Source organism: Phaenicophaeus curvirostris, chromosome 4, assembly GCF_032191515.1.
Source record: "Phaenicophaeus curvirostris isolate KB17595 chromosome 4, BPBGC_Pcur_1.0, whole genome shotgun sequence".
Lineage (NCBI taxonomy): Eukaryota > Metazoa > Chordata > Aves > Cuculiformes > Cuculidae > Phaenicophaeus > Phaenicophaeus curvirostris.
The window spans coordinates 26,243,074-26,269,436 of record NC_091395.1 but is presented as its reverse complement, the minus strand read 5'-3'; the positions used below and the strand labels follow the sequence as shown (position 1 = coordinate 26,269,436).

Here is a 26,363-nt window from a genome sequence, read left to right as displayed (position 1 = left end):
GCATTCTGTGGATTAAAAAAAATCAGATATTGTGCAAACACTTTGGCAAAGAAGTGTTTATATGCATCACAACAGCTTAGTTGCAGAAGGGAAAAACATCACACTCTGGAAATAAAGAACTCTGAAAAATAATACAGGAGAAAAGAAACCTTTCTGCTGTGGAGCTGAGAGCTCTGCAAGGAATTAAGTAACTTTAAAACAGTTGTGGCAAATGGGCTAAGTCTACTAGCTAGATGCATGCTTGTCTATTTCTCTCAAGGAAAAAAGGTTCATATATATCCTACTGTACAAAACAGGTACGTTTCACTAGTAGACTTCTTTGCAAGAAAGTGAAGATAAATTATTTCACTATCATCTACAATAAAGTGAACAACAGACAGGTTTTCTTAAATAAGACAAGAAAGTTGCTTTCAAATAATTACTACAAGCACAGATGACCCCTAAAAATAATGGGCCTTAGCAGGTTTCATAATTTAATGAGATATGCTGGAGATGCAAACACCTTTGCAACACCCTACGCTGCATGGACCCACTGCCTTGTATTAAAGACCTCCTAAACTCTAGGGATTGCCGACCTCTTTTCTCTATTACATCCTCACAGCATGTTCTTAGTACCTAACTTTCAAGTTCCATTCTGCTTGTCTAAACCTTCCCTCCCTTTTCTCACTGTGCAAAGTCAAGGCCCGGCTGATGGAAGGCTTTCTCAAATGCTTCTAAGTGTGAGAGGGTGATTACAATATTACACTCCTCAGTTTTAAGCTAACGTAATCAAGCATTACTTACGATCTTGGGTATAAGGAGTAAGGAGGGTTAGATACCATCAACTGGCTCAACAAGGAGACAAGGATCAACACAATAATCGGCATCAACTGAATGAACATAGAGAAACCTCCCTAAGGAACAAAACAGATTCCGGTGTTTCATTAAACAGCAACAAGTAAACAGGTAAACTTGACAAAATTTAATGCTAAGCATGACTTTCTCCTTAAAGCATCAAAAGCTGCTATGAAAACTGTAAATACAAACCTGCAAACATTGTGGTGTTATCTTGACTTTCCAAAGCATACACAATATTCATAGAGGGCTCAAGCTGCAATAGTTCATGGGTCAGCATGAAGCCATAAGCGATTACCAAATGAAAAGTTGGATTTGGTTACATTGTATGCCATGATTTGGTCTCATCCATACAAGTGATACGTAACTACACAGAACTATTCATAACTCATATAAATGAATACTGAGCCTTAAGCACAACTCTTACCGCAGCCCAAATAATTTTTTACATGTAGACCAGGAGTAGTGACCAGAATTAGCGGCATATTTAGGCTAATACTACCAGTCACTAGTAGGATAGTGACAGAGATCAATAGATTTATAAACCCCGGCTATTAGCTTCTCAAGTCTGCATGTCTATTTACCAAATCAGTGAGACCACCACTTGCCAAAGTTTTAAAACATTTAACTAACAAGTACAAATCCTCCTCTCCAGCAGAGAGCTCCTGCACAGACACATCACTGAAAGCAGTTAGCAACAAATTTCACAATACACAGTTTAAAGTTAATTGGGCTTAAACATACATCACCCCTCTCTTCCTCCCTCTCATGTCCACTCTGACGGTGTTGATTAGGATGACTGTAGCCAGCGCGACCATTAGAAAATGAATGTACGCTACCTAAGGAAAGAAATATCCACATTTAAATCACAAAAAGTGCCCCTATTTAGAGGGCAATACAGAAGCACCAATATAAAGCATTTAACATTACTGCACAACAACATGTAAAATAACTAAACTTTAAGATATCTTACAATTTCAAAGTTGTTTAAAATAAATATTTTAACCTATAAGACAACTGATTTCTTATTTCATATACCACACAATCACCATGGTAACCCCAAAGAAATGAACTAAGATTTCTGAGCAACACTTGGGGAAAAAAAAAAAACGTGATGCAGATTAAAGAATTGTGGTCTGAGACAGGCTGGAGTAATTTTACTGCTTCATGATGTCACAGACTCTTATGCCATTCTGGGCAGTACCACTGTACCCCAAGGATTACACTGACATATACGCATACCTGTTGGAAAGGCCCCTCCAAAAAACATGTTGAATAGATCCTCTGGAGTAATATCTGCCTCACAACCTCTATGGAAGTTGAATCTACCGTTGCTAGGATGACTGCACGTTTGCTCTTCACTGCCTGTAAGGTCATACTGCTTTCGTTTTTCAGGATTACTCAGCACAGCGTAAGCATTTCCGATTTCTGAAGGAATAAAAGACAACTCACATAAATGAAAGATAAGAGCTATTCCAGCATGAAAATTGCAATTTCAAAGTCAAGAAGAGGCAGCAAATTATGACCTTTATTGTATGTCACAAATTAACTTTAGCACAACAAGGTTCAGAAGCATCTCTACTTTTCTTGGTGTAGCTTCCACAAAGTTTCCCATCAACGCTATTCAAAGGGCTTTTATTCTGTTGAACAAGGCAGAGGGAAGGACAGCTTTGATCCTTTCTCTAGAGGAACACCTACACCTGTGGAAATGTTGTCTCTCACTGCAGTTACAAAAAAAACCCATCAGGCATTACAATGGAAACTTCGAAGATGGGTAATTGCAAAGTTCAGTTTGCTCTAGCAGCCTAGCTTAAAAACGTCATGGACTCATTAGGCTTTCTTTGGTTTCATTTAGTAAGTGGTGACTTCTTCAAATGCCTCAACTTTATCACAAGAGTGTGAATATATTTTTTGTACGCTTCTTAAGATATTTTATGTATTATATTATCATTAATACAAAGTTTTGCACAACGTAACATAAGATGTACATGTGTGCATGACAGCAACATGTGTGTTCCCAAGGCTGTCAATATGACCTCAATGTTTGCAGTGCCTGCCATTATCACAAATGAACAACTTCAATTTTGTCAGTAAAAAGGAAAAAAACTGAGGTGAGCATGGTAAGAATCAGTTTGAAAAGACCACAAGCTCTGCTGCCTTTACAGGCTTTGATCCCAGCTGCTCTGCACAGATATACAGCTCCTGCAGACTGAAAGAAAATTTCTCTTGGCACTCAATGAACAATCTTCACTCAGTCATATCTTCATTAAATCCTTCCTGTTTTCCTCTCTTCTCTTTTCTCCAGGCCTCTCCAACAAAAGGCTTCTTTTGCAGTCAACCAACACAAGGCACAGGGATTATGTCTTTTCAGTGTTGAAAAGCCATCAGTCATCAAAAGTTCGTGAAAAGTGCAATGCCCTAACCTCAACACAGGCAAATAAGACTATGGCTTTGCATAATTAATGTTTTCAACATTATCCAATCTAAAAAAAAGTTAACAAGTCTTAGCTATGTACCTTTTAAGATGCCCTTAGAAATAATCATTAGCAATTCCTTTAAGTGAAGGGGAAAGCCCAATGAAATGAAGGCTAGTAATTTGCACCGAGAGCACGATACGTGCTACTGATACCAAATATTGCTACAAGGTTCTGCTGTTATGCAGCGTGAGGATAACAATTAAGAATTTAGGGACACATAAATCAGGTGACTGCAATAAAGTGAAGACACCATGCTGTCATGATATGGACAGCAATCTTTTGTGATTATGAGTTATTTGCTTTTCATTATTTGATGCTAATTCATGAAAGATTTGATAGAAATGTAATTTTCTTTAAATAAAGGACATGAAAAATTGAAAAAAGTGCTTAATTTTCTTTAAAGAAAGAACACAGAAAATAAAAAAAACTGATGACAGTTTCAAAGGAAAGGTTTTTGATGAACATGGTAAAAGAGGTTTCAACAGATTAAAAGTGATTACATTTGCACAAGCTTTTTAATCTAAAATATAACCGCATGGAGACTGTTTAATACAACAGAAGAGTAGTATGAGAATGCTCAAGATCTAAGTACCTTGCCTAGTACCAAACTCACTTCTATTTTCTAATGTGACCTTTCCTGAAAATAAAGCATTATTATGAAATAATAGCTATTATTATGAAACTCCTTTTCTCATCTGGATGTTAGAAACTCAGACACCTTTAAAGGCAAACTAAATCATAAACTTTCTCAGTTGTACAAAAAGATAACAATAATTTCAGTGTGAGAAAAATGCTCGATTTCATTAAATAACCTTTAGTCAAGAAGATTCCCCTACAAAACCAGATGATCTTTAAGGTCCCTCCCAACCCAAACTATTCTACGATTCTATGAAAGTTTTCTCTTCATTTACTCATCTCCTTAAGAACCATAAAGTGAAATTACGCTACGAAATCAAACTTGTACAAAGTACAAAGTACAATGTTAAATAAAAGATTAAATAATGAGAGATCTGATTTCTTACATCTTAAAAATTATTTAAAATGCTAGTTACAAGGAAGAATTCTTTTATTCATAGGGATGGAGACTATTTGATAAGAATAATATCTTTTTTACATAGTGCTGTCACATAGTTTTATTAAAATAACCATTAGCAATCAACTTGCCTGCTACGTTTTATCTACTTCTCATCTCAAATTCTTAATATATTATTATAATTACGCCTTAAATTCTGTATCAGAACTCTTCCTAAAGACTTTTTTATTTCCCTCTTCCATTTTAAGAGTTGTAACTGATTGATGTTTTCAAATGCCTGCATGTAAACCTCACATGGAAAAAAAACCAATAAAGTGGTAATCACACTGTTCTTCATCTGTGTCTGAGATGAAGGTATAGTTTTCTTCAAAAAGCTTTTCCTCAACACCTTTCCTTGTGCAGGGCTACGCTTGGCAGGCCTAGATCAGGTCAAGTCAGGCTGTAAATTTTACCTGTGATATGGTTAAAGACAACGATGAATAAGGCCATAGAATCATAGAATAGTTCGAGTTAGAAGGGACATTAAAGCTCATCCAGTTCCAACCCTCCTGTGATGGTCAGAGACAACTCTCGCTAGATCAGGTTGCCCAAGGCCCCATCCAACCTGGCCCTGAACACCTCCAGGGATGGGGCAGCCACACCTTCCCTGGGCAACCTGTGCCAGTGCGTCACTGCCCTCATTGTGAACCCAAACTCTCATGCTTAAACCCAAGTGTTTTTGTGTGGAAAAAGCCATAAAACTACACACATACAAAAAATTTGAAGGAAAAGGTAACACAGCATGGCAGGTGCATCAGTAAAAACTGCATTTTGCTATCAAGTATTATTTTGTTTTTTTCAAGCTCATGTACTTACTATCTTCCAGATAGTGAGATTCAATTGACTACATCAACTGAACAACACTGAGAAGTGCAATTGAGTTTCACAGATCAAGGATTTGCTCCCTGTACCTGAAATTTACAGTCAGTCCCCTGAAACTGAACCCTAACGCAAAAGTCCACATTATTTATCTATATTTCTAGGTATATGTTAAGATAATAAATGTTGGTTGTTTTCTTGGATAAAAACATCAGTTTAATATTAGCTAAGAAACACCACGCTGTGGTGTCTTTTTTTTTTTTTTACAAAAGTGGCCAATGCAGATGAATTTCTTTTAATCTGACAAAGTTTATTCATAACAGAAAATTTAAGTAGAAATGGTGTTTTACTTTTAAAAGCCTCTGTTGCTCCAGGTGCATGGTTTTTGTCTGGGTGGAATTTCAAAGCCAGTTTTCTATAAGCCTTCTTTAGGTCTTCTTCACCAGCATCCTTTGACACCCCAAGGACTTCATAATAATTTTTACATTTCTTTATACTGCAAAAGAAGATGAAATAAAATGTTGTAAACAAAAACATATAATAGTATGTTAGAACACAGCTGTGAATGAGGCAGTACACTGCACTGATGCAATACATTACACCTCTTGCTTTCAACAGAAAATATAGAAGTCCACTTTAGAATGTCTTTTACCATAATAAACTCCTTCTTGATCACCATAAACTACTGTACTCAAAATTACTACATACATATTTTACCACTTCTGCTCCAGAACTATCTACATTGTAAGAAATGCTTCCAGTCTGCAATGACTGCAGCACCTCCTCATCCTCAATTATATGAATAATGCTGTTAATAATGCATAAAACAAAGATTCCAAATTTACTTCACAAAGCTGGTGGGTAGGAAGGCTTGTTTGGATTGTCAACAGCAAATGCACATAATGTGTGATATGAAACAAAACCAAACAATCCCTCCCTTTCTCCAAATGAAAGTCAAAGCATAATACCCTGCAAGCATTCATTTTTCAGGGAAATAACGCATGTGAGAACAGCACTGCTGCTGGGAATGCATCTGGATCTTAATGAACTTTCTGTAAGCATTTATATACATTCAAAGAAACAGCAACAGCTCCAGCAATTACAGATTCAGCTCATCCCATACACTCACTGTAGTACTCGGAAGTATTCTTCCTGTAGGCAGTCTCACGCAGACAGGAAAAGCAAGCTCTGGAAATGATGTCATGATTTGGTGTGCTTTACAACACTCAGAAGAGAGAAAGAGCAGTTACAAGGGACACGGACAGCATTAATTTGATGGGGGCAGGAAGAACTGACCAAACCAATGAATGCAGCCTAAAATCAAACCAAGTTACCTGGGTAAGAATTCAGAAAGTTAAAAAAAATAAGGCCAAATTACAAACTTGCACTGCAGAAATGAGAGACGGTGACATCCTGGAGTGTACAGAAAGAAAAGGGCCATTCTGAGCAAGAAGTAGTAATTACAACCATAAATATTTTAAAAGCTTCATCTGAGTCTCTTCAGGTGGCTTTGACTGCGTCCACATTCTCTCAAACACACAGATTTCTATATAAACATGGGTTTAGTATTACAAAGACTATAAAAAGGGCTGCCAAGTGGAAAAAAAGGAGGTAAACCAGCCTCTGGCATTTTCATGACAGAAGAATGGATGCCCTGTAATTAAGGGAATGCTGCCATCAGGGGCAAAACCACATCATTGTGTGTGGTCCTTCATAGTTGACAGACTGATCAAATCAAGTTTCATTCGAGGGATCCCTTTTCCTGTGTTCAAATAACACAAGCTTTTATGGAACTCTTGCAGTAACGCTCACAGCAGCAGTGAATTGAATGTATGCAGGCAGCTGCCAACAGGAACATCCTATGAAATAAATATAGCTCATTATACTGAAATAGCCTTTAAAAAGCTCCAGTTAGGAAGCCAATAAAGTTAACTAAAAAAACCAAAAAACATAGCGAATCCATCATCAAGAAAGAATATACATTAATTTATACTCTGAATATTGAAAACATTTGTTAATTTGCACAATAAGAAAAAATTTTGGCAGTGTAGAGCCTTAGCCTTAATACCTGGACTGAAGTGTACTAAGATCAGATAGCTTTATTTAAAACTGTAACAGCAGCAAATTAAGCTTTTATTTCCAAGAAACTGCAATTTCAGCATCCAATCTAAATTTTTCCCCTCAATAATTCAGGATCTGAATTATCTATTTGTTGACCAGACTCTTCAGAACTCTTCTAATTCATATAAAATTAGGCAGTGGGTCATCAATGTTTACCAAAGTTGTATTTTATTAGCATTAAAAACTGCGATGTTAAGTGTTTCTGCAAGTGTTTTTAAGCATTGTGCATCCTCAACAACCTTTTCCCCCAACAGTATGTGGTCATTTCTCCAGGAAGTAACAAACATGAGAAAAAAATCCACTAAAGTTTACTTCTTTGTAGACCTGACAGGCATTTATTTCACAACATTAGAATGCAGAGAGGAGAAAAATGGAAACAAAAAAACAGCCAAAAGAAATACCAACATGTCGTTCTAACCCTCAAAAACTCACCCCCAATTTCTTTCCCATTCACAACCAGTGAAAGTCCCCAGGGGGAAACCCTCATGGGAAAAGCAGGAATGGTTGGTATCAATCAGAAGATATTCAGGTCAGCACATGACCCACCGCATTCCAACACGCAATCTGCTTAGCGCCAGTGCATCAAACCTGAGCTAATTCCTGAGGACACTGCAGGGAGGAACCTGCCTTGTGGGTCACACAGCAGTTGCCTTGGGAAGGGACAACACTCTGCAGAGAGCCATTAAGAGTTAGGGTTAGGCTTTGGGATAGAGGCAGATCTGTAGATCACGTACATCTGTCCCTGTGCAGAGTCCTCCTAGACCCCACCTGCTCTCCAAAGGCATGAATCTAATCGCTGCCCATGCAGCAGCTATCCTGAACCTGGTCCACAAACAAGCTATAGTTATTTATCAAGAAACAAGCGTTCAGCAAATTTGTAACATATTTCTACTTTCTCTTAGCAAGTCTTTACTAGTGATTTCTTTGTTAAGCTAAAAATTCTACAAATACAAAGCATCTCTATTCCAACATTCCTGATTTTGTATGAAGTAATGATTTAATATTTCAATCACATTTTTTATCACATCACCCTCATACCCTGACCTGCTACCGTAGGCTAAATAGCCAGTCTCAAAGAAAGAAGCCTTTGCGAACTTGTGATAGCCACTCTGACTTTTATTCTCCCTTGTGTGCTCTTGTCAGGATGGGCATGCTCACAGCAACACTGTCTACAACAAACCTGTAACCAATCCTCCAGATCATTTACACTGCCCTCCTATTTCCTGCAGAAGATCAACGCTGAGACAGAGAACCCCTGTTCGCTGTTTAGCCTGTTGTCATCTTCACATCTCAACCAAGTCAGCGTTGGCTCTTATAAATGTCAGCACAAACGTAAACTATGAGTGCTCTGCCAGACAGCCTGAGGATGCTGCATGTCACTTCATGGCGAATTATACGGCTATTTTGCAGAGGTTAGCAGGACTTCGGATTAGGCAGATCAAGCTTTAAAGTACATTAAACAATTGTACAAATACACAGGGGCCAAAACCCTGAAATTTCTCTCCAGCTGCTGGGAGCTGTTGGAAGCTATGGCCAGCCTGATTCTTGTCCCTCAACAGAAGCAGGCCTGTTGGACATAACACTCTCCTGGTCTCTAGATGTTGTGACAATCCTCACTCTGCCAGAAGCCTTTGCCTGGAGCGTTAAAATCTCCTATGGAGATTTGTCATAGGAGGGTACGCAGATGGAAGTAATCATCCCCTCACCACTTGTTTCCTATTGCAGGCCAGACAGTACTGACCAGCAGGGTCTGGGAAAAATTAAGAGAAACCAGTGAAGGTTTTAGAAAAGATCCATCACTGATGCTACTTATGGCTTTTAATCACACCTGAAACACTCTCAGCATGAACAACTACCTTTCTGAGAGCTGCATTTAAAATTGTTTGCTTGGTTTTACTGCACTTATGGCACTGTGGTCCCTAGGGCTAATTTTCTTGTGTATGTAAACTCCAGACAGGTGTTTGCTTTTAAAACTGCAGTTTACATATCACTTACTTACAGGCTTCCCCTTTTCTTTTAAATGGCATTTTTCAGTTCTTTATTTCTGGCTTATCTGAAGCTTGGTGCTTTCACCCTTAATTTGCTCGGAGTTTTATTTTTTGTGAATTGCTTTTCTTGTGTTTTTCCTTTCTGGTTGGATCACTTCTGTATCTGAACTACTACCAAATTATTCCTATTGTTTAGCTAATTTCTGTCCTTGATGAATTATTAGCCCCCTGACAGCACCTTGTCACAGTCCTTCTGGTTAACAGATTTGCTGGCTGTTTTAGGTGGGCACATTGCTGGATGTTCCTGAAATAATATCTGACTTTTAGAGAACAGACTTTTCAAACAGCACAACGGCAAATGATGGCCTACATTCATACACAATCTGTTGACAGAGGTAACTCATCCTGACTTGCAAAGCTCCACTATCCCAGCTTGCTGCTGACAAGCCACCTGCAGTAGCACTGGTCTGCCAGCTTCAAACTGCAGCAACAGCCAGCTCCGCTGGACACCGGGCTCTTTTCCATGTTCTGATGGCCAAAGGCAGAGGAAGCTCTTTGGGTCCGGAAATATTTGCCCTTATGTGTAGAAATTCTGGGGCTACCACTACTGGTTCTCATGTGACCACAAAACAATGTGATCCTACTGCTGTGCTTCTTGTTTCACTTTTCAAATCTACAATTCAGATTAGGTCAGCATCAATAGCTTTTATCAGGTTAACAAAACCTATCAGAGATGCTTGCATTTCTGTATCAAATAGATGCAGTGATCCATAATCATGAAGTTTTGAGTATGACTAAGTACTTTTAAGGGCTTTCCAAAGCCTCTGTCTCCTTGCACAGGGATGGCCCAAAAGACAAATACTTCAACCCCAATCTCCAAAAGCTTGCGATGGGAGCCACAACTATTTCTCCCAACAGTAATTTGAGAGCTGAGCACCAGTGTGCATTTTATCAACAAAGAACTGAGTAAGAGAAAGTTATGCTGACTGCTGATCCCAGAATTAACCAGAAAAACACAGTAAAATGCAGCCCAGTATCTACATAGGTCAAGTTTCCAATGATGCCAAAGGGCCTGATGCAAATGATAACTTGCAGCTGAATAGGGAACATGCCAGTCATAGTCCGGATGATTCAAGTTTAGTCTGCAAAAAGTGGTCTGGGTGGGGAGGAGACAGTCACAGTGGTGTTAAGGAACACAAGCTGCTACCAGCATACCCCTAGTTTCTGAAATGAATGCACCAGAAGTTTCAGAAATCTCAGTTTTACCAAGAGATGTAAACAACGCACTAAAGCGCTTGTCTTATAACCTGGTTCTTGGAGGTACCTGGTCAGTTTGTTTTACCTGTATGTGTTACATGAAATATTCAAGGCTGTGCTTACATCAGCATACTTTTCTCCAGGTTTTAAGCTTTTATTTTAGCTATAAAAAGTGTAAATTAAAGGCAATAGCTCTCTGACTAAGTCCACCATCTTCTGTGCCACTTTTCCAAGACAAGCTCTATGACTGTGATTTCCACTTTCACTTTCTCAACTATTCAATTGGATATTTCAACAATTCACAGTAGTTCTAGCAGCCTAATTAAAGACATGCCCCAATTTGTTGGCTTTGTTTTTTTGGGGTTTTTTTTCATTGTAGCACATATTGATTGCTCTTACTATTCCACTTTCAGTTAATTATCTTCTTGATCTTATGTTAAATAAGTAATGACACATCTCTTTCGGCTGAATTCAAAGAAGTCTCACCAGAAGGTCTGGGGAGAAAAGTCAGCCACAACTTACATTCCTTCTAGTTTGAGCCATAAAATGTGTAGAGGCAATTTTTTTGTTTAGTCCATGAATTCAAATCAAGTTGCCGATTATCCTTGACCGCTACTGGATTACATTTAATCTTGCCTTGAAAGGTTCCTACAGAAGTCATGCCTCTATTGGTTTATTTTCGTTCCAGGTCAAAGATCCAAATAGAAAATTTCATTCTTCTGTTTTCTTCTAAGGGGCAGACACTGGCAGGGCAGGAAAAACAGTGCTCTGCCATGATTTTCTCAAGACGGCAGTCCAAATTTATCACACTTCTAATCATGGCAGTTATCTTTCAGGTGTTAAAATGGTAATACAGATCATATGCTATGGTTTGTTTACTAAAAAGGAGACAACAGACACCATATGAATTTTTAGATCATTTGAAGGAAGTCAGTATAAAGTGTATGACCTATCTTTATCTCCAAAACTATTTTTTATCTCATGTAGGAGATGACATAATATGCACTTCACAGCAGAAAAAGAAATGGGAAAGATTAATACGCAGCAGGCAAATTATCCTTTTGTATTTTCTTCAGTTCTTTTAAGTTAACAAGAAGGAAAAAAATGTTTAAATTTTCTTTCTTACACAAAAGTTTCATTTCTTCACCTCAGGAAAAAATGCCAATAACCTACAACAGTGAAAGAATTGCTTTAAAGCAAAGACCACAGAATCCAAAGGCAAATTCTCCCTTTTTTGCCTTGCACACAATTCTTACACACTTAACTTAAGGTGACATTGCTCAGATAGCCTTTAATTGCCTTTAATTCTAGGGCACTCACTCTAAGAAGACGTAAGTCTACTGTGAGTTCTAACATATTTCTGCTGGTCTCCTGTCAATCTCTCTGATCTGCAGGTCACCTAAAGTGTAAAGACAACTTGATTCAGCCCTCAGTGACAAGACAACCATCACTGACAAAATCATGCATGTAGTACAGATGGTATTTTCAAAGCATTTCAATTCCAAAGTAACCAAGTGCTTCTAGATACTTCAAACTTCAAACTGAAGCCACATTGAAACAGCGAGCACCACTCCCACAAAGAACAGAGCATCACCCAGCGCTTATGCAATCAGTGGAAAGATATTGCATCTTATGTTTTTCCCTGTCGAGCAACTTGTTTGCAAGCTCACGTAATGCTCTACATAAGTGTTATGGTAGCTTGTTGGTGATCAGTGTCCCCGGCGTATGTACAAATAATAAAAAGGTCACAGAGGTGCTTGTTTATATTCTTATCTACCCACATTACTGGAGTAAATCCTGATGAAAATTAATACTGTTCCAAGAATGTCTTCATTATGCTTCTTAAGTCTATTGTCACATGTAGATTCAAAGGAGCTGGACAACTCCAGGAACACTGATCGGTGATCCAAGTCAGAGAGCTCAATCAGTCCACCTGTACAACCACTCACTTATAGAACTTATAGAAAGGGTTGGAAATGGCATGTGCAGTTAAATCAGGAATGCCTTCTCTCAGTCTATATTCAATTACTAATATAGAACCAAAATATCCTAGAGGGAAGAATATTTGAGGATAATGACAACCTTTCAAATCATAAGAACACAAACCAACCTAATTTCACAGAGTCAAATTCATGGTAAAATTCAGAATTTATTAAAAATTGAAGATTTTGCTACCTTGCTATCTAGAAATTTCTTTCTTTATGGGAAAAAAAACCCCAAAACATTCAGGCATGAAACTCTACTTAAAACCAGCTCCTTTCATGCAGCATTTCTTTAACCAATTCAAAGGTCCGAAAACCATTTCACTGTGGTATGGCAGAAGCATATGGTGGTGACAAGCTCTGCTCTCTAAAGAAGAGAGGGAAGCCCCACAGGGGAGCGTTTCATTTAATTGGAAAAGTCTGGGGCCTAACTGAAGCAATAACACGTGCAGCCTGTCATGTTTCCAACTAGAAAGCTCATTCTCACTGTGGTTTAGACACAAACTTTCCCTCAGCTATCATCACTGAATGTGTTATGTTTTTCCATTAAGTTTTAGCCCACTGTATTTAATCCTGCTCTCCTTGGCAAGGCGCACATATTTTTTAATTCTTAACCACACATTTTCTAAGTGGTGTGTTCATGTCACTAACTGACAACACATCTAAACCAAAATTCAGTCTCTCTCCAAAGTTTATATACTAAAGGATGGTAGCATCACTTAAGCTAAGGTCAAGCTACTGTTTTAACAGCTCATTTTCTACATGGTGTGTAAAAGACAAACAAATATGGGTCGTCCCATCAGCTATTACAATTGCTGATTAGCAAAAATCTGCGTACTTTTAAAAAATCCAACTTTTATATTCACAAAGCAGATTGTTGAAATATGTGCCAAGAAGCAATGTTGCATTGAGATAATCCTCAATGTGAAACTTCTTTGAATATCCCTAACTGGTTCTGATCTCAACAAACTGGATTAGTTTTATCTGGCTCTAGTGAATCCCTTCAAAGAAGCAATATCCAATAACATGAAAGCATACAATGGAGAAAAGCTGGCTCTGCAACGTCATTTTACTCAAGAAAAAGTAGGCAACAAATACATTCTCATAAAATAAACACACAAAAAAGAGGACTTGCAGAGAGCCTGATGTCAAAGTAGACTGCAGCTCAGAATGGCACGTCATGGGCGAATGAACAACTGGCAGTAACAGAGTCTTCCTTGTAGCAGCTTACTGAGAACATGTTACATGTCCTAATTTGACCTAAGCCTCATTTTACAGAGACCCTCTTGCTGTATATTTTGTATCAAGTGTGCCCTGAACACACACACACACACAAACATTTTGTATTCATTTTAACAGTTAATATTTCAAAGTGGCCAAAAATGTACAGGCTTTTCAGGTTTTACTTTTAGATGTATCATATAGGATAACGTAATAACATTTATGAAGCAGAGATGATAGTAAATGAACAGCTCTACTAAATAGCAACATCAAGAGGATAACCAAGCCAGAGATGATGCTGCCTACCTGCCTGAATGCAGGGCTGCTCTATCAACACAGAAAAGTTGTTTTTTCCTCACTGTTAGCACAGCTGAACAGGTTATTGAACTTGAGGAAAAGATCCCAAGATAATATCAACAGCAACATACATTTCACACAAAAAAAATCACTCACACATTTGTTTTGCACAACAGTTCATCCAATCTACACAAACTATGGGACCAGGACTTCTTCATTTCCCTTCTGAGATCCCTTGAAAATATTTGGTCTAGGCTTATCTGAAAATCATAGAATCATAAGAAAAGACCTTAGAGATCGTCAACTCCAACTGTACCTGTTTACTATTAAATCATGTCCCCAAGCACCTCATCTACCCACCTTTTAAACACCTCCAGGGATGGTGACTCAACCACCTCCCTGGGCAGCCTGTTCCTGTGCTTGAGAACACTTTATGTGAAGGTGCGTTTTGAGGCGTGTGATTTTAGACTGCCTGTATCCATATTTCTTCAGTAGAAATCGGGCCACAAAATCAAACAATATCTTTCTCACTCCTACAGCCAGAAAGTGTGTAATGATAACATGAATTGAGAGTTACTTGCCTCAAAAGGACATTTTTATTGATCTTTGTTTCTTTTCACACATCCTCCTTTCCTGATGTCACCTCATCTTAATACTATCTGCACAAAGTCCAGAGTTTGTAACGAAACTTAGCCTATGTACCTCAGTGCTTCTCAGATACCCGTACTTCCAAAACAAAATAGTTTTAACACTGGTCTAAGACCAGCCTGTACAGCAAGACTAGCTTGAAAATAAACTTTAGGAGTGAGTATATAATGTAAATTTAGATATTATGAATATAAAAATATTTAGGAATAGAAACACTGTCCTTCAAGTTGTACTACAGAATTTTCATCACTTCTTCCATTAAGATCTACTTAATAACTATTTTGAGTATTCTCTTTTCAAATCATCAAGGTTACTTTATATGAAGTTGAGTACCGCCTTTCTCAAAGAAAGCCATAGCGTCTCATATTGTGTTTAAACACAGCCAAACTCTCTTCCTTTTAGTCACAGTTGAGTCCAAGCCCTCTTGGCTATCCTTGAATTTTCAATTGCTTCTTTAGATGCTAGAGCTGAAAGCATAAGTACGTAACACACAGAATGAAAAGTAGTGATGTATTTAAGCAAGGCCATACCTGGATACTCCTTCCATTTGGTCTTTGGTGTAGCCTTTTCCACTTTCACCTGCAGCAGATGCATTGCTCTCCTTCGTGCTATTGGGCTTACTTTGATCATTGCTACTGGCTGGTTTTCGGCAGTAAGCGCCTCCCCCAGCAGTACTTCCATTCTTCGTAATAGCTTCCAACAAAACTATAAAACAACAGTATCATAGTATCATTATAGACATTAGCGATTAAGTTGGGGCTCTCAAGTATCTTAAATGGGAGCTCCACACTGTAAAAGACTAGCTGCTCCATCTTCCTTCCTTGTCTATCACCACTTTGTACCACAAATGATTCTGAAGCCAGTATAGTAATTCCTCCATGTGGCAAAACTATGGGAAAATGTTTCAAAATTAGTGGCTGGACTCCTCTCCACCTCTGCCAAAGTAATTTAATTCTGGAAAGAATTTGTCCAGACCCTTTGTTGTGAGACAGTTTTTAGAGGTACTGAACCATTCTGCAGGGTCAAAATATCAGAATATCTGAAGAAGCAACTGCAAATAGAGAAGAGGAACTAACCTAACACACTAAAGAACCCACAAATTATTCCATACAGAGACCAAGCTCTTCCCCAGCACATTTCAGTTGCTATAGCACATAACGTCTCTATACACTCTGGGCAACACCAGCTGAAAATCAAGCTACTGTTAAATGCCACAGGTAAGTCAGGCCCAGCCAACTACACCCAACTCCTGAAATCTGGATCTTGCAAACCAGCATGCTTTTGCTAGATCTTCAAATCCTCTTTTCTTCCATGTTCCAACAGATCTCAAATTTAGCATTTTTAATAAATCATCAGACACTTAAGTTTTCTTTGTCTTTCTGAACATAAGCCTGAATTTTGGGAACATCCCTCTTACCAACAGGTCAGAAACAGTACCATTCTAACTTAAGGGACTGCACACAAAGCATGATGTGGATCAAAAATTATTAAATAGTTTCTCCTGAAAAGGGATCCCTTCAGAGGAAGATGGCAAACTACATAGGCCAAATATGTTTTATAAATAACTGAGAGCTACCACCTGCATAAAAAATGCCCTAATAAAAACTCCCAAAGAAGAAATGTCCTGCTCACTGTGAAAGCATGTTGCAACTTTACTATTAAAATACATTTTCTTCTAGAACCTAGTAAGAAGAAGCCTGAAGTATTTTCTCCTAGTTCTAATAAAAAAAAAAATCTCTTCTGTGACTAGCGTGGTCTCTCTCAGAACAGCAGCAAACTAGGATCCTATACAGCATAGCTTGGAGCTCAGAGAAGCACAGGGAAGAAAATGAAGTTGAGCTAAGAAACGCTTCTTAAAATCTCCAGCATTTGGTTTTACTTATTAATTCACTGATTACCCACTGGTCACACCAGTTTGAAGTGCTGCAGATGAACAGCCACACTTAGCCTGAACAAGAAAGGCAGCTGACTTCAGCATGGTCCTGTGCCCGTGCCTGCCTCAGCAAGATGCATCAACTGATCAGATCAGGCTTTTTACGGCAGAAATAAAGAAAACGCTAACATTTGGATGCTGGGTTGCATACCAAGGGGATGTTTTCACTCCAAATGAAATTAAGTCCTTGAAAAAAGAGAGCTACAGTTGCATTATGGATTATGGCTGAAGCACATAGCCAATTTATTCTAATATCATCTGTTATGGTACTTATAAAGTTCTGAGGTAAATGAAGTGGTAAGAACTCCAACAAGGTGACTGCGTTTGCAGGCTAAGAACTAATCAAGATCAGAGATTTGAAGAGACAGTGCCCACAGAATGACGCATTTTTGGTCCAAATGCACTCCAGACAAGTGATAACAAAACTCAAAATTATTATTTTTCTGTTCCATGATGTTAGATATTTTATAATGGCATCATGTGGGATCCTATCAAACATGTGACCCTGACTTACCCTCTAGAAATAATGCTCACTGGAAGGTTTTGCAAATCCTGCCTTTATATTGGTACTGCTCTAGAAATTCCCCATCCCTGCACTAACGCTTGTGCAAAATCAATAGCAGCAATAATGGTGGAATTGCAGCTATAGACAATGGTTTGCATTTTTAATGCCCAGCAACTCTTCCACAGCAAGCTCAGCTGGTAAGTATTTTGTTAATTGATTTGGCTGCACTATACTTTCAACATTACTACTTCCCAATCACATTCTCAGACCTCCTATCCCCGTGACAGAGCTCCACTGCTGAGAAGACAGTGCAGGCCACGTGCAAAAGAAATATCAAATTCGTAAGAGTTAACTCCTTAAGACAATAAGGCAGAGCATATAAAAACGCACCACAGCTCTACATTGAAAAATAAAAATGTACAAAGCATCTGCAGTCACTGTTTCCTCCAAATACATGACACAGGTCGGACATTTAGAAACAACTTTGACCCTTCCAGGTGTGAGAACTGTAGTACTGACAGTCCACTAAAGACAAGTTTCACTGTGCATCTAGCTATTTTAAAACAGGACATACAAAGAACCAAAGACCTGTTTTATTAGCAGGTAAGACAACAACTCTTATCTCCAAACGTGTCTGAAGGCTCTCTTGTGTACTGTTACCTGGGCAGAATGAAAGATCCTTGAACTGCATTTGATTCCATCATGCATTGAACATGACTCCCAGTTTCACTAATGGAAGAGCTGTTGAATTCATACTAACGCAAAACCCTAAAAACCTAAGCTCACATACTCCTGAAAAGTTTGGTTTTACAGGCAGCGTCAGAAATACTGCAAGAAAATTTTAAAAAGCACTGAAAAATAAAGCTGTCCTTAATGTCATTTTCTGCCTTCAACTTTAAAAAGAATGGCACCTAAGTTTGAAAAGCAGATCTTGTCCTTTGTCCTCTTTAAATCCACTCTTAAAAACATATATTTTCCAGCCAAGCTATTAGTTTCCATTCAGTTGCAAGAGGAATCATTAGCAAAAATCATAATCAAACAATATTTTGAACAGCTGAATTGTAAAACAATTTTCTAGCAGGGAGTGACGTCAACATGAACACTGCTACTATGAAGTCATTATCTAAGTATCATTAAATAAGCACTGACCTTACATTTCACACTAGTAAAGCCTGAAAATAGCACTGCTGCAGTCAGCGTATTTCAGGCAGAAGCTTTGTTTTGAAAAATGAACTCCACTGATGACTGAACTAGTGCTGAATGCACTTTCAATGCAAATATCGCCAAATCAAACCACGCAGTGTATTGTTTTAGAGACAATAGTTAAAACCTGTGCTCTGTCCTTTCCCAATCCACTACCAAGATTGGGAGGAGAAAGCTCCCATCAGTAAAAGATGTAGGGCTTCCATCCTTTAATCACTGCTTTAATCACTGATGAGCCATCATTTGTGAAACAGTAGGCAATTGTTCCCAAAAGGATACTGAAGATACAACCTACAAAGCACCCTCGTCTTCAGTGAAAACTTGGTACAAACTACCTCCTAAAGGCAGTCCTTCTGAAGAGAAAGTAAGTGAGCCCAGTGACAACTGGGGCTGCGGTGTAGTGTCCCATCAGCATATAAACCAAACACATTATGACTGTAAAATGAGAATTCGTTAGAGATAAGAGAGTTCACAAAATCTTAACTGTCTCCTTCTTTTGGGTATGTGCTATAGCACATTTTTTATTACCTAAGGAATTATTGTGTGTTTTTTTTCCAAATGGATCCCCCACTTAATTTATATAAAAGATGACAATGAGATAATGAAGGAGTAATTTCATTTGTTCTTCATCTGTAAAATTCCAGTTCTAATTTATTGCACATCTTCCAGTTCCTGTCCTGAAAACAGGACGTTCTGTGTCCTTGCAGCTTACTGCACTTTTAACGGGGTTATTTAAGTGCCTCAAACTTTAGAAAAAAACATTCGATGAGTTGGTGTTGTTTTGGGAGGAAATGGGATGAGTTGAAAAGAACTGCCAACCTCCACAGCAAGAAAACTAAAGCACAGAAATGTTACAAGTGTACAGAGTCCCCTAATTTCTAAATACCTACTTCAAATCAGGCCTAGGGCATGATTTTTTTCAGAGATATTAGGACATCTGCAATTCCCATTAGCTTCAGATGGAACTTTAACTGCCCACCAATTCCACAAATCAGGCCCTTGTTTCAAGCTGAATACCCAGAAAAGGAAGCACTACCAATTAGCCACCAGTAATTGATAGCCAGTGAAGTGACTCACTTAACATCACAGAGAAATTCTGTGAAGGATTTAGTCTCAGTACACAATTCCCCACCACCATAACCACCAGACTCTCTTCTTTTCACCAGACCTGCACCTCATTTGTGATACATTTGTGACACACTTTGCTAATTTCCACAGTGAATAAAACAAGTGTCCTACAGACAATAGCCTAATTAGCCACCTATTTCTTGCACTTATTACTTTACAATGGTGGTTATGTAGCAGCAGTCCTACTTAAAAGAAAAAAAATCAAACACTCAAAACATAAATCTGATGGAGATTACTTTTTTGTTTGTTTGTTTGTTTTCCTGAGAGCTACTGTAAGTCCTGTCTTGGAGGTACAAGATGGTAATAAGCTATGTGAAGCAAAGTTACTCACTCACTTTGGGGGAAGAAGCTGAATTGAAACCTTCAGCCTTCCTGCCTATTGACCAACGCAGCTTCCAAGAAGTTATAAGTATTTTCAAGCATCTTAAGCCACAAAAATTTAGGGGAACATAGCAAACTTCTGCTTGTCTTTATTTCAGAGGGGTATCTAGTGTGGCAAGAATATAAACAGTGCCATATTCTTGATCCAAAGCAATGGTCACCTTCTTCCAGATGATTTATCAGGAACATCTCTACAGTCTTGCAGGAAAAAAAATCCCATCCAAAAAAAAAATTATAAAAAAAGAACAGCACTGACGAGACCTTTGCTTATTGTTTGCATATAAAAAGTGGTCAAGAGATAAGAGAGGACATGAAACATTTGATGAATCTGCTCAGTTGACTTAAAGGTTTCACTGCAGAACAAACCACAGTACAGAACACTTCCAGTCAGGATTTCACCCCAAATGCACGTTCCAAAAATGGTAAATACTGAGGCTTTTAAGTCGGTACAGAGCACTGCAGTCTTCCCTGTTCCTTCCACAGGCATAGATAACGTAAGCCAGAACCAGAGGAACACAACAAGTCACTGCAGCGCTCAAAGGTATTTTGAGCTGACTTCTGACACTGTGTGACAGACGCGCTCCAAGACAGGGAACCTTACTGTTGTTCCTTTTAAAAGATTTTTCCCATGCACCTTTTGCTAGAAAGGTGTTATTAGTTTTTCAAGTTTTAACAAGTATTGTCTGAAGAGCCACAAGTGCAGAGTTATAAGGGGAGACACCTACCCCATTCTCCCTAAGAAAGTTAAACCCAGGTGCAATTCCTATGTAGCTATAAAGAGAAACACCACAGAGAAAACCCAAACCACAAGGAAGTCAGAGCAATACCGAAAATCATAGAATCATAGAATAGTTAGGGTTGGAAGGGACCTTAAAGCCCATCTAGTTCCAGTACCCACTCCCCCACCACTAGATCAGGCTGCCCAAGGCCCCATCCTTCCTGGCCTTGAACACCTCCAGGGATGGAGCAGCCACAGCTTTTCTGGGCAACCTGTGCCAGAGCTCACCACCACCACAGTGAAGAAATTCTTACTTATGTCTAGTCTAAATCTGCCCTTCTCCAATCTATACCCATCACCCCTAGTCCTATCACTACAAGCTCTTGTAAACAGTCCCTCCCCAGCTTTCTTGTAGATCCTCTTCAGGTGCTGGGAGGTTGCTGGCAAAATGCTGGTAAATAAACTCTAAAACTCATTCTGGAGTTTTAGAAAGTTAGCATCCTGTATCAGGCCTGGGCAACACAAGAGTGATCTCCATCAACCACGTGCAGCAAGACAAGAGCTGTTACAAAATGTATTCCCCACTTACAAGCATATGGATAAATTTTCCCAGAAATCTTATGCATATTCTATTACTTTCTAAGGACTATTTTTAATATTATTATGAACTTCACAGCAGTTAAAACTGTTACTGGTTTGGAGGTGGCTCCAGCTCTGCCTGACCTTGCCTTGGAGCTGGGGAAAGGCTGCACACAGAGGGGATTGCAAGAGAAGAGACATCAGTTCAGCGCAGATTAGACTGGAGACAAGACGTTATCATCTACGAAGAATGGACAGTGTCTGGAGAAACACTGTCTGAAAGCAAACCTGCTGTCAGAGGGACATTCTGCCCAACTTTCAAAGAACACAATTACTTAGATGAAAGTTAACTTTACCTTAAATCAAAAATATTCCACTTTTTATAGTAGTAACTACTGCTGGTATCATTATGAACTTCACAACAGCCAGAACCCTTGCTAGTTTGGAGCTGGCTCCAGCTCTGCCTGACCTTGCCTTGGAGCTGGGGAAAGGCTGCACAGAGGGGATTGCAGAAGAGGAGACACCAGTTCAGCGCAGATCAGACTGGACACAGGATGTTAACATCGCCCAAGAATGGACAGTGCCTGGAATCACAGAATCACTAGGTTGGAGAAGACCTCTTAGATCATCGAGTCCAACCACTAAAAACACTGTCTGAGGGACAGTCTGTCTAACTTTTAAAATGCACAATTGCTTAGATGAAACTTTACTTTAGCTTAAATAGGAAACATTCCACTTCTTGTACCAGGAGGCGAGGCCGGAGGCGCTGCCCAGGCCCGAGCGCCCGCGGGGAAGGGGGAGCGGGGCCGATGCCGGCGGCGGGGAGGGACTCACCTCTCGCCGTGTCGGTCGGGTAGAGCTTCTGGGCCTTGGCGAGGAAGCGGAGGGCGCGGTCGCGGTTCCCGGCCTCCAGCGCCTCCCTGGCGATCGCGATGCACTTCTCGGCCTCGTCGCGGTTCCCCTCCATGAGCCTGTCCTTGCGCCGCCTCCGCCCGCCGCAGCGCAGAGAGAAGGGCCCCGAAGCCAGAGCGGCGGGGCGGAGGCCGGGGGGCTCCCCTCACGCCTCCCCGGGGCTCATCGCGCCGCAGCCGCAGCCCCGCCTCCCGCCCCGCGCCCGCTTCCGGGTCGGCGCCGCCGCTGCGCGTGCGCGAGCCCCGCCCCTCCCTTCCCCTCCCGCGAGGGAACGCGGGCGCGATGGAAAAGTACCGGCGGGGCGGCCGGGCGCGCGCCAGCGCTGCAGTGCGGGGCCGGCGGCGCCGCCGGGGGCAGGGCCTGCCGGGAGCGGGGCGGTGCTCCCCGCATCTGGGTCAGCGCCTCCCCGCTGCGGCGCTGCGGGAGCCGCTTCGTGGGAAGGACTCGGCTGCTGCTGCAGGGACCGGCGCCTTCTCGGGGAAGCACCAGGTTGGAAAAGACCTCGTGGATCATCGAGTCCGACCGTGTCCCCGAGTACCTCATCCACCCGTCTTTTAAACGCCTCTAGGGATGATGACTCCACCACCTCCCTGGTCTCTACAACCTCCTTGCCAGGAGGAGGTTTTCCTTACCGCTGCGACAGGGAGGCCTTCTCTGCGGGGAATGACCTTACAGAGAGCTGGAACAGTGCTGCTAACTGCGACGTGACCAGAGCTCCCTTTATCCTGCTGCCACCACTTTACCACCTTCCTTCAACTCCACTATCCGACCCCTCATAGCTACAAGGCTTCAGACTAACAGCACACCCCACTCCTGCAGCCAGGAGGGGTGAAGGGCACCCATAAACACCCCAGTAGGGGCTTGCTGCCTTCGGAGCAGGTTTTAGACTCTTCCAGCTCCCCTGCGATGAGCCAGCAGAGGCTGCTGCAGCACAGCCCTTGCTCATATGTAGGCATCTCTTCCTCATCCTCAAGAAGAGTGACAAGGGCAAGGCTGCACCTAAAGGGAAGTTTCAACATCTACTCACCTCCTCTGTCCTCCTTCTTCCCTGACAGACCCCTCCCCCCCTCTAGAGATGCTGATATTGGGCGAAATGGGCCCTAAGCAGCACCAGCCTCACCTCCACCCAGCCAAGGGCAGTCCTCGCACTACCAAGCAGCCTCACTTTGCAGGATAAAACCCCTCTGCTGCTCCACTGGATCATTTTCACTAATTGCAGCATTCCAGGACTGTTTCCAGACAGCCCCAGCACAGCCAGCAGGCGGGACTGTCAGAGCTGCATGTTCTTGGAAAGACTCTTTGGAAGCTGCATAGTTGAGACCAAGTATTTTTCAGTTAACCAGACAAGAAACAATCCATCTTCATATAACATTTATTGAATATTTCCACTCTAGTGGATGAAAAGTCTGTACAAAACCAAACATTTCCTTTACTTAAACCAATCTAAAACCAGTAAGCTCAATCAAAACCTACTACAAATACAATAGCTTCTTTGAAGCCATGGTAACACTTAAATACGGTTAAGACTTCAATTCAGAAATTTGGTTTGTTAGAAAGCTCAATGGAGCTTTAACTTCTCAAAGTTACAAAAAGGCAAAATTGTGTTTCACAGATACAGTCCACTGGAATCAACAACACTGGACAATTAAGTACTTAAGAGTCCTGAGATAACAAGGAATCCTGGTATCCTTTAGACAGTTTTCTGTTGTCCTTTCTTTCCAATGAGAGACTTGTGGATATGCGGTATTACACCTAGGAAAGAGCAACAAGACCAAGTTAGTTGTCTTTGACAATTTTGCTAAACTTGGCAGTTCAAATAAAATTACAGCATCAAGCAACCTCCACATCTGTTTTGAGTTCTGGCCACCCAGTTCCTCACAAACAACTAGCAGACAGTCTACATACCACCACCAGCAATTGTAGCCTTAATGAGAGAGTCCAATTCTTCATCTCCTCTAATTGCAAGCTGCAGGTGGCGGGGGGTGATGCGTTTCACTTTCAGGTCTTTGGATGCATTACCAGCCAGCTCCAGAACCTGAGGACAAGACCATTTTCAAACTGAGTTACACAAGTCAAGTGAGACAGCTGCATGGCCATTGCTATTTTATTCTCCACACCATATATTCCATTAACAACAACAAGCAATTCATCTTTCAAAAAGGGTTTCTCCTTCAGTACTCTGCATTTTGTAAGGTGTTTTACAGCAGAGATAATATGTTGTAGCAGCACATGTTATTAATTACTACACACTTCATCTTCCCTGTAAGTGACAGCCATTTGACTTGCACAAAATGCAGAGCAAAAGGTGCCATGCCTATTTCAGTCTCCTGATGATGGGCACAAGTGTGTTCAAAGTAGGTGGCCCAGTCCAAATTGGCAAAGTATAGTAGGCCCTGGTCATCACATTTCAGAGCTGACCAACTTGCTTGCACCTCTTACAGTAGCTTTACCTCAGCTGTCAAGTACTCCAGGATTGCAGCACTATACACAGCAGCTGTGGCTCCTACACGCCCATGGCTGGTAGTTCTAGACTTCAGGTGCCTGTGGATGCGGCCAACAGGGAACTGGAAAATAACAAAAGTACAAATAGGATATGACAGCAGAAACAGGAAAAAGAAAGCCATAGTCTAAGTGGCATATTGGGCAACAGAATCCCAGTGGCTAGCACTAGATGGCATTTCAACACTTCAGAACCCAGCTAAGGATGCTGCATGCCAAGCTCACATCAGCAATCTCACATTTTAACCACAAACAGTAACAGCAGCAACAAAGCTATTCACTCCCCTCCCACACAGATAGGCAAGAAGTCTGAAGACAAACTAGACATCAACACACTCAAGGACCAAAGAGATCCTCACACCACTCCAGACAACAGCCAAAAGGCAGACCGTGCAGGGTTTCACAAGGTACAACCAAGAGATAAACCAACCTGACCTCCATCCCCCCACGCCCCAGCCCTTGCTCACCTGCAATCCAGCCCGCTGAGAACGGGACACCGCTTTGGTCTTGGTCTTCCCAGAGTCCTTCCCAGCTTTACCACCAGCCTAGCAGGGAGAAGAGGCGTGTCAAGAGCCCGGCGGAGGGGTGGAAGGGGGGGGTGGTCTCCCTCCCAGCAGGGCAGGGCGCGGCTCCCACCGCGCATGCGCTCCCCTCCCCCGCCCTCCCTCCCCGCGGGTCGCCAAGGCGCATGCGCGCTTCCCGCCGCACCTGGCGCTACGATCCGCCCCCACCGTGCGCATGCGCGGCCGCCCCTCCCCTCTCCCCAGCGCCACCACTGCGCCTGCGGCACTTCGCCCCCCCACCCGCCGCTGAACCCCCTCCCGCCTCGTGCTGGCGCGCGCGCCGCCCGCGCTCCCTTTCTCCACCCCCCCCCCACCTCCCCGCGCGGTCTCCCCTCACTTCACCGATCGCACTATCCCGGTCCCCGCCGCCACCCACCCCCCCGAACCCCTGGCCCACAGCGCCGCCGCCGCTCCTCCCCTCCCTCGCAACTCCTCACCATCGCGAACCGGACCGTAGCGCCGCACAGGGGCAGGCAGAGAAAGGGAGCGTCCCGCGCGCACGGAGCCCGGCCGACAACACCGTCCGCCCCGGGACCCGCCGCGATTCAAACTGCGCCCGCTCCCGCCTTCCCCCGGCGCTTTATAACCACCGAGCGCGCCTACATCCGGGAACCCCGGCCTCGCCGCCAGCCAATGGCTGCGGGCGGGGGGGGCCGCTCTGCCCTAGCGACAACCAATCGCGGCGCGGGGCGGAGCCGGCCTCGCGCGCGCCTCTCTGCTGAGGGTTGGGGGGCGCGCCCCTATTTAAAGGGACAGCGCGGGGGAGGGGGCGGAGCTTTGGTGGCGGGTTTCCTCTTTCTTCCCCTCGCTCCCCCCCGCGGGTCTCCGTTATCTCGCCCGAGGAGCCCCGGTAGCGGCTCTCGCCCTCCCGGAGCTCAAAATGGTTTGATTTGGAAGGGACCTTAAAGCCCGTACAGTTCCATCCTCTCTCACCTCCCGCCAGACCAGGCTCCCCACCAGACTAGGCTCCTCAAGGCTCCGTCCAACCTGGCTTGGACACCTCCAGGGATGGGGCATCTTCCCTGGGCAACCTGCGCCAGTGCCTCACCAACCTCATCGTGAAGAATTTCTTCCTAATGTTTAATCCAAATCTTCCCCTTTCCAATGTAAAGCCATTCCCCTTCATCCTATCACTCCATGCCCTTGTGTAAAGTCCCTCCCCAACTCTATTGTAGCCCCTTCAGGTACTGGAAGGACACTATGAGGTCTCCCTGGAGCCTTCTCCA

At 41.9% G+C, this 26,363-nt stretch overlaps 2 protein-coding genes across 2 annotated transcripts in view; both read right to left on the bottom strand.

Annotated features, from left to right (window-relative positions):
* Window positions 1–22,263, bottom strand: part of DNAJB14 (DnaJ heat shock protein family (Hsp40) member B14) — a 29,352-nt gene extending 7,089 nt beyond the window's left edge. Inside the window, exons 1-6 of the mRNA XM_069855578.1 lie at window positions 21,998–22,263; window positions 15,247–15,421; window positions 5,553–5,698; window positions 2,077–2,262; window positions 1,579–1,673; window positions 784–893 (exon numbers count right to left, since the gene is read on the bottom strand). Coding sequence (XP_069711679.1) covers window positions 784–893; window positions 1,579–1,673; window positions 2,077–2,262; window positions 5,553–5,698; window positions 15,247–15,421; window positions 21,998–22,130 — 845 coding nt within the window. The 5' untranslated portion in view covers window positions 22,131–22,263. The remainder of the gene's footprint in view (window positions 1–783; window positions 894–1,578; window positions 1,674–2,076; window positions 2,263–5,552; window positions 5,699–15,246; window positions 15,422–21,997) is intronic.
* Window positions 22,264–23,429: 1,166 nt separating this feature from the next.
* On the bottom strand, window positions 23,430–25,739 carry H2AZ1 (H2A.Z variant histone 1). Its single transcript, XM_069855591.1, has 5 exons — window positions 25,575–25,739; window positions 25,042–25,119; window positions 24,526–24,639; window positions 23,981–24,110; window positions 23,430–23,827 (listed from the first exon to the last, which is right to left on the bottom strand). Exons 1-5 carry the CDS (start codon window positions 25,575–25,577, stop codon window positions 23,766–23,768), a joined length of 387 nt encoding a protein of 128 aa, XP_069711692.1. The 5' UTR covers window positions 25,578–25,739; the 3' UTR covers window positions 23,430–23,765.
* Between the last annotated feature and the right edge of the window lie 624 nt (window positions 25,740–26,363).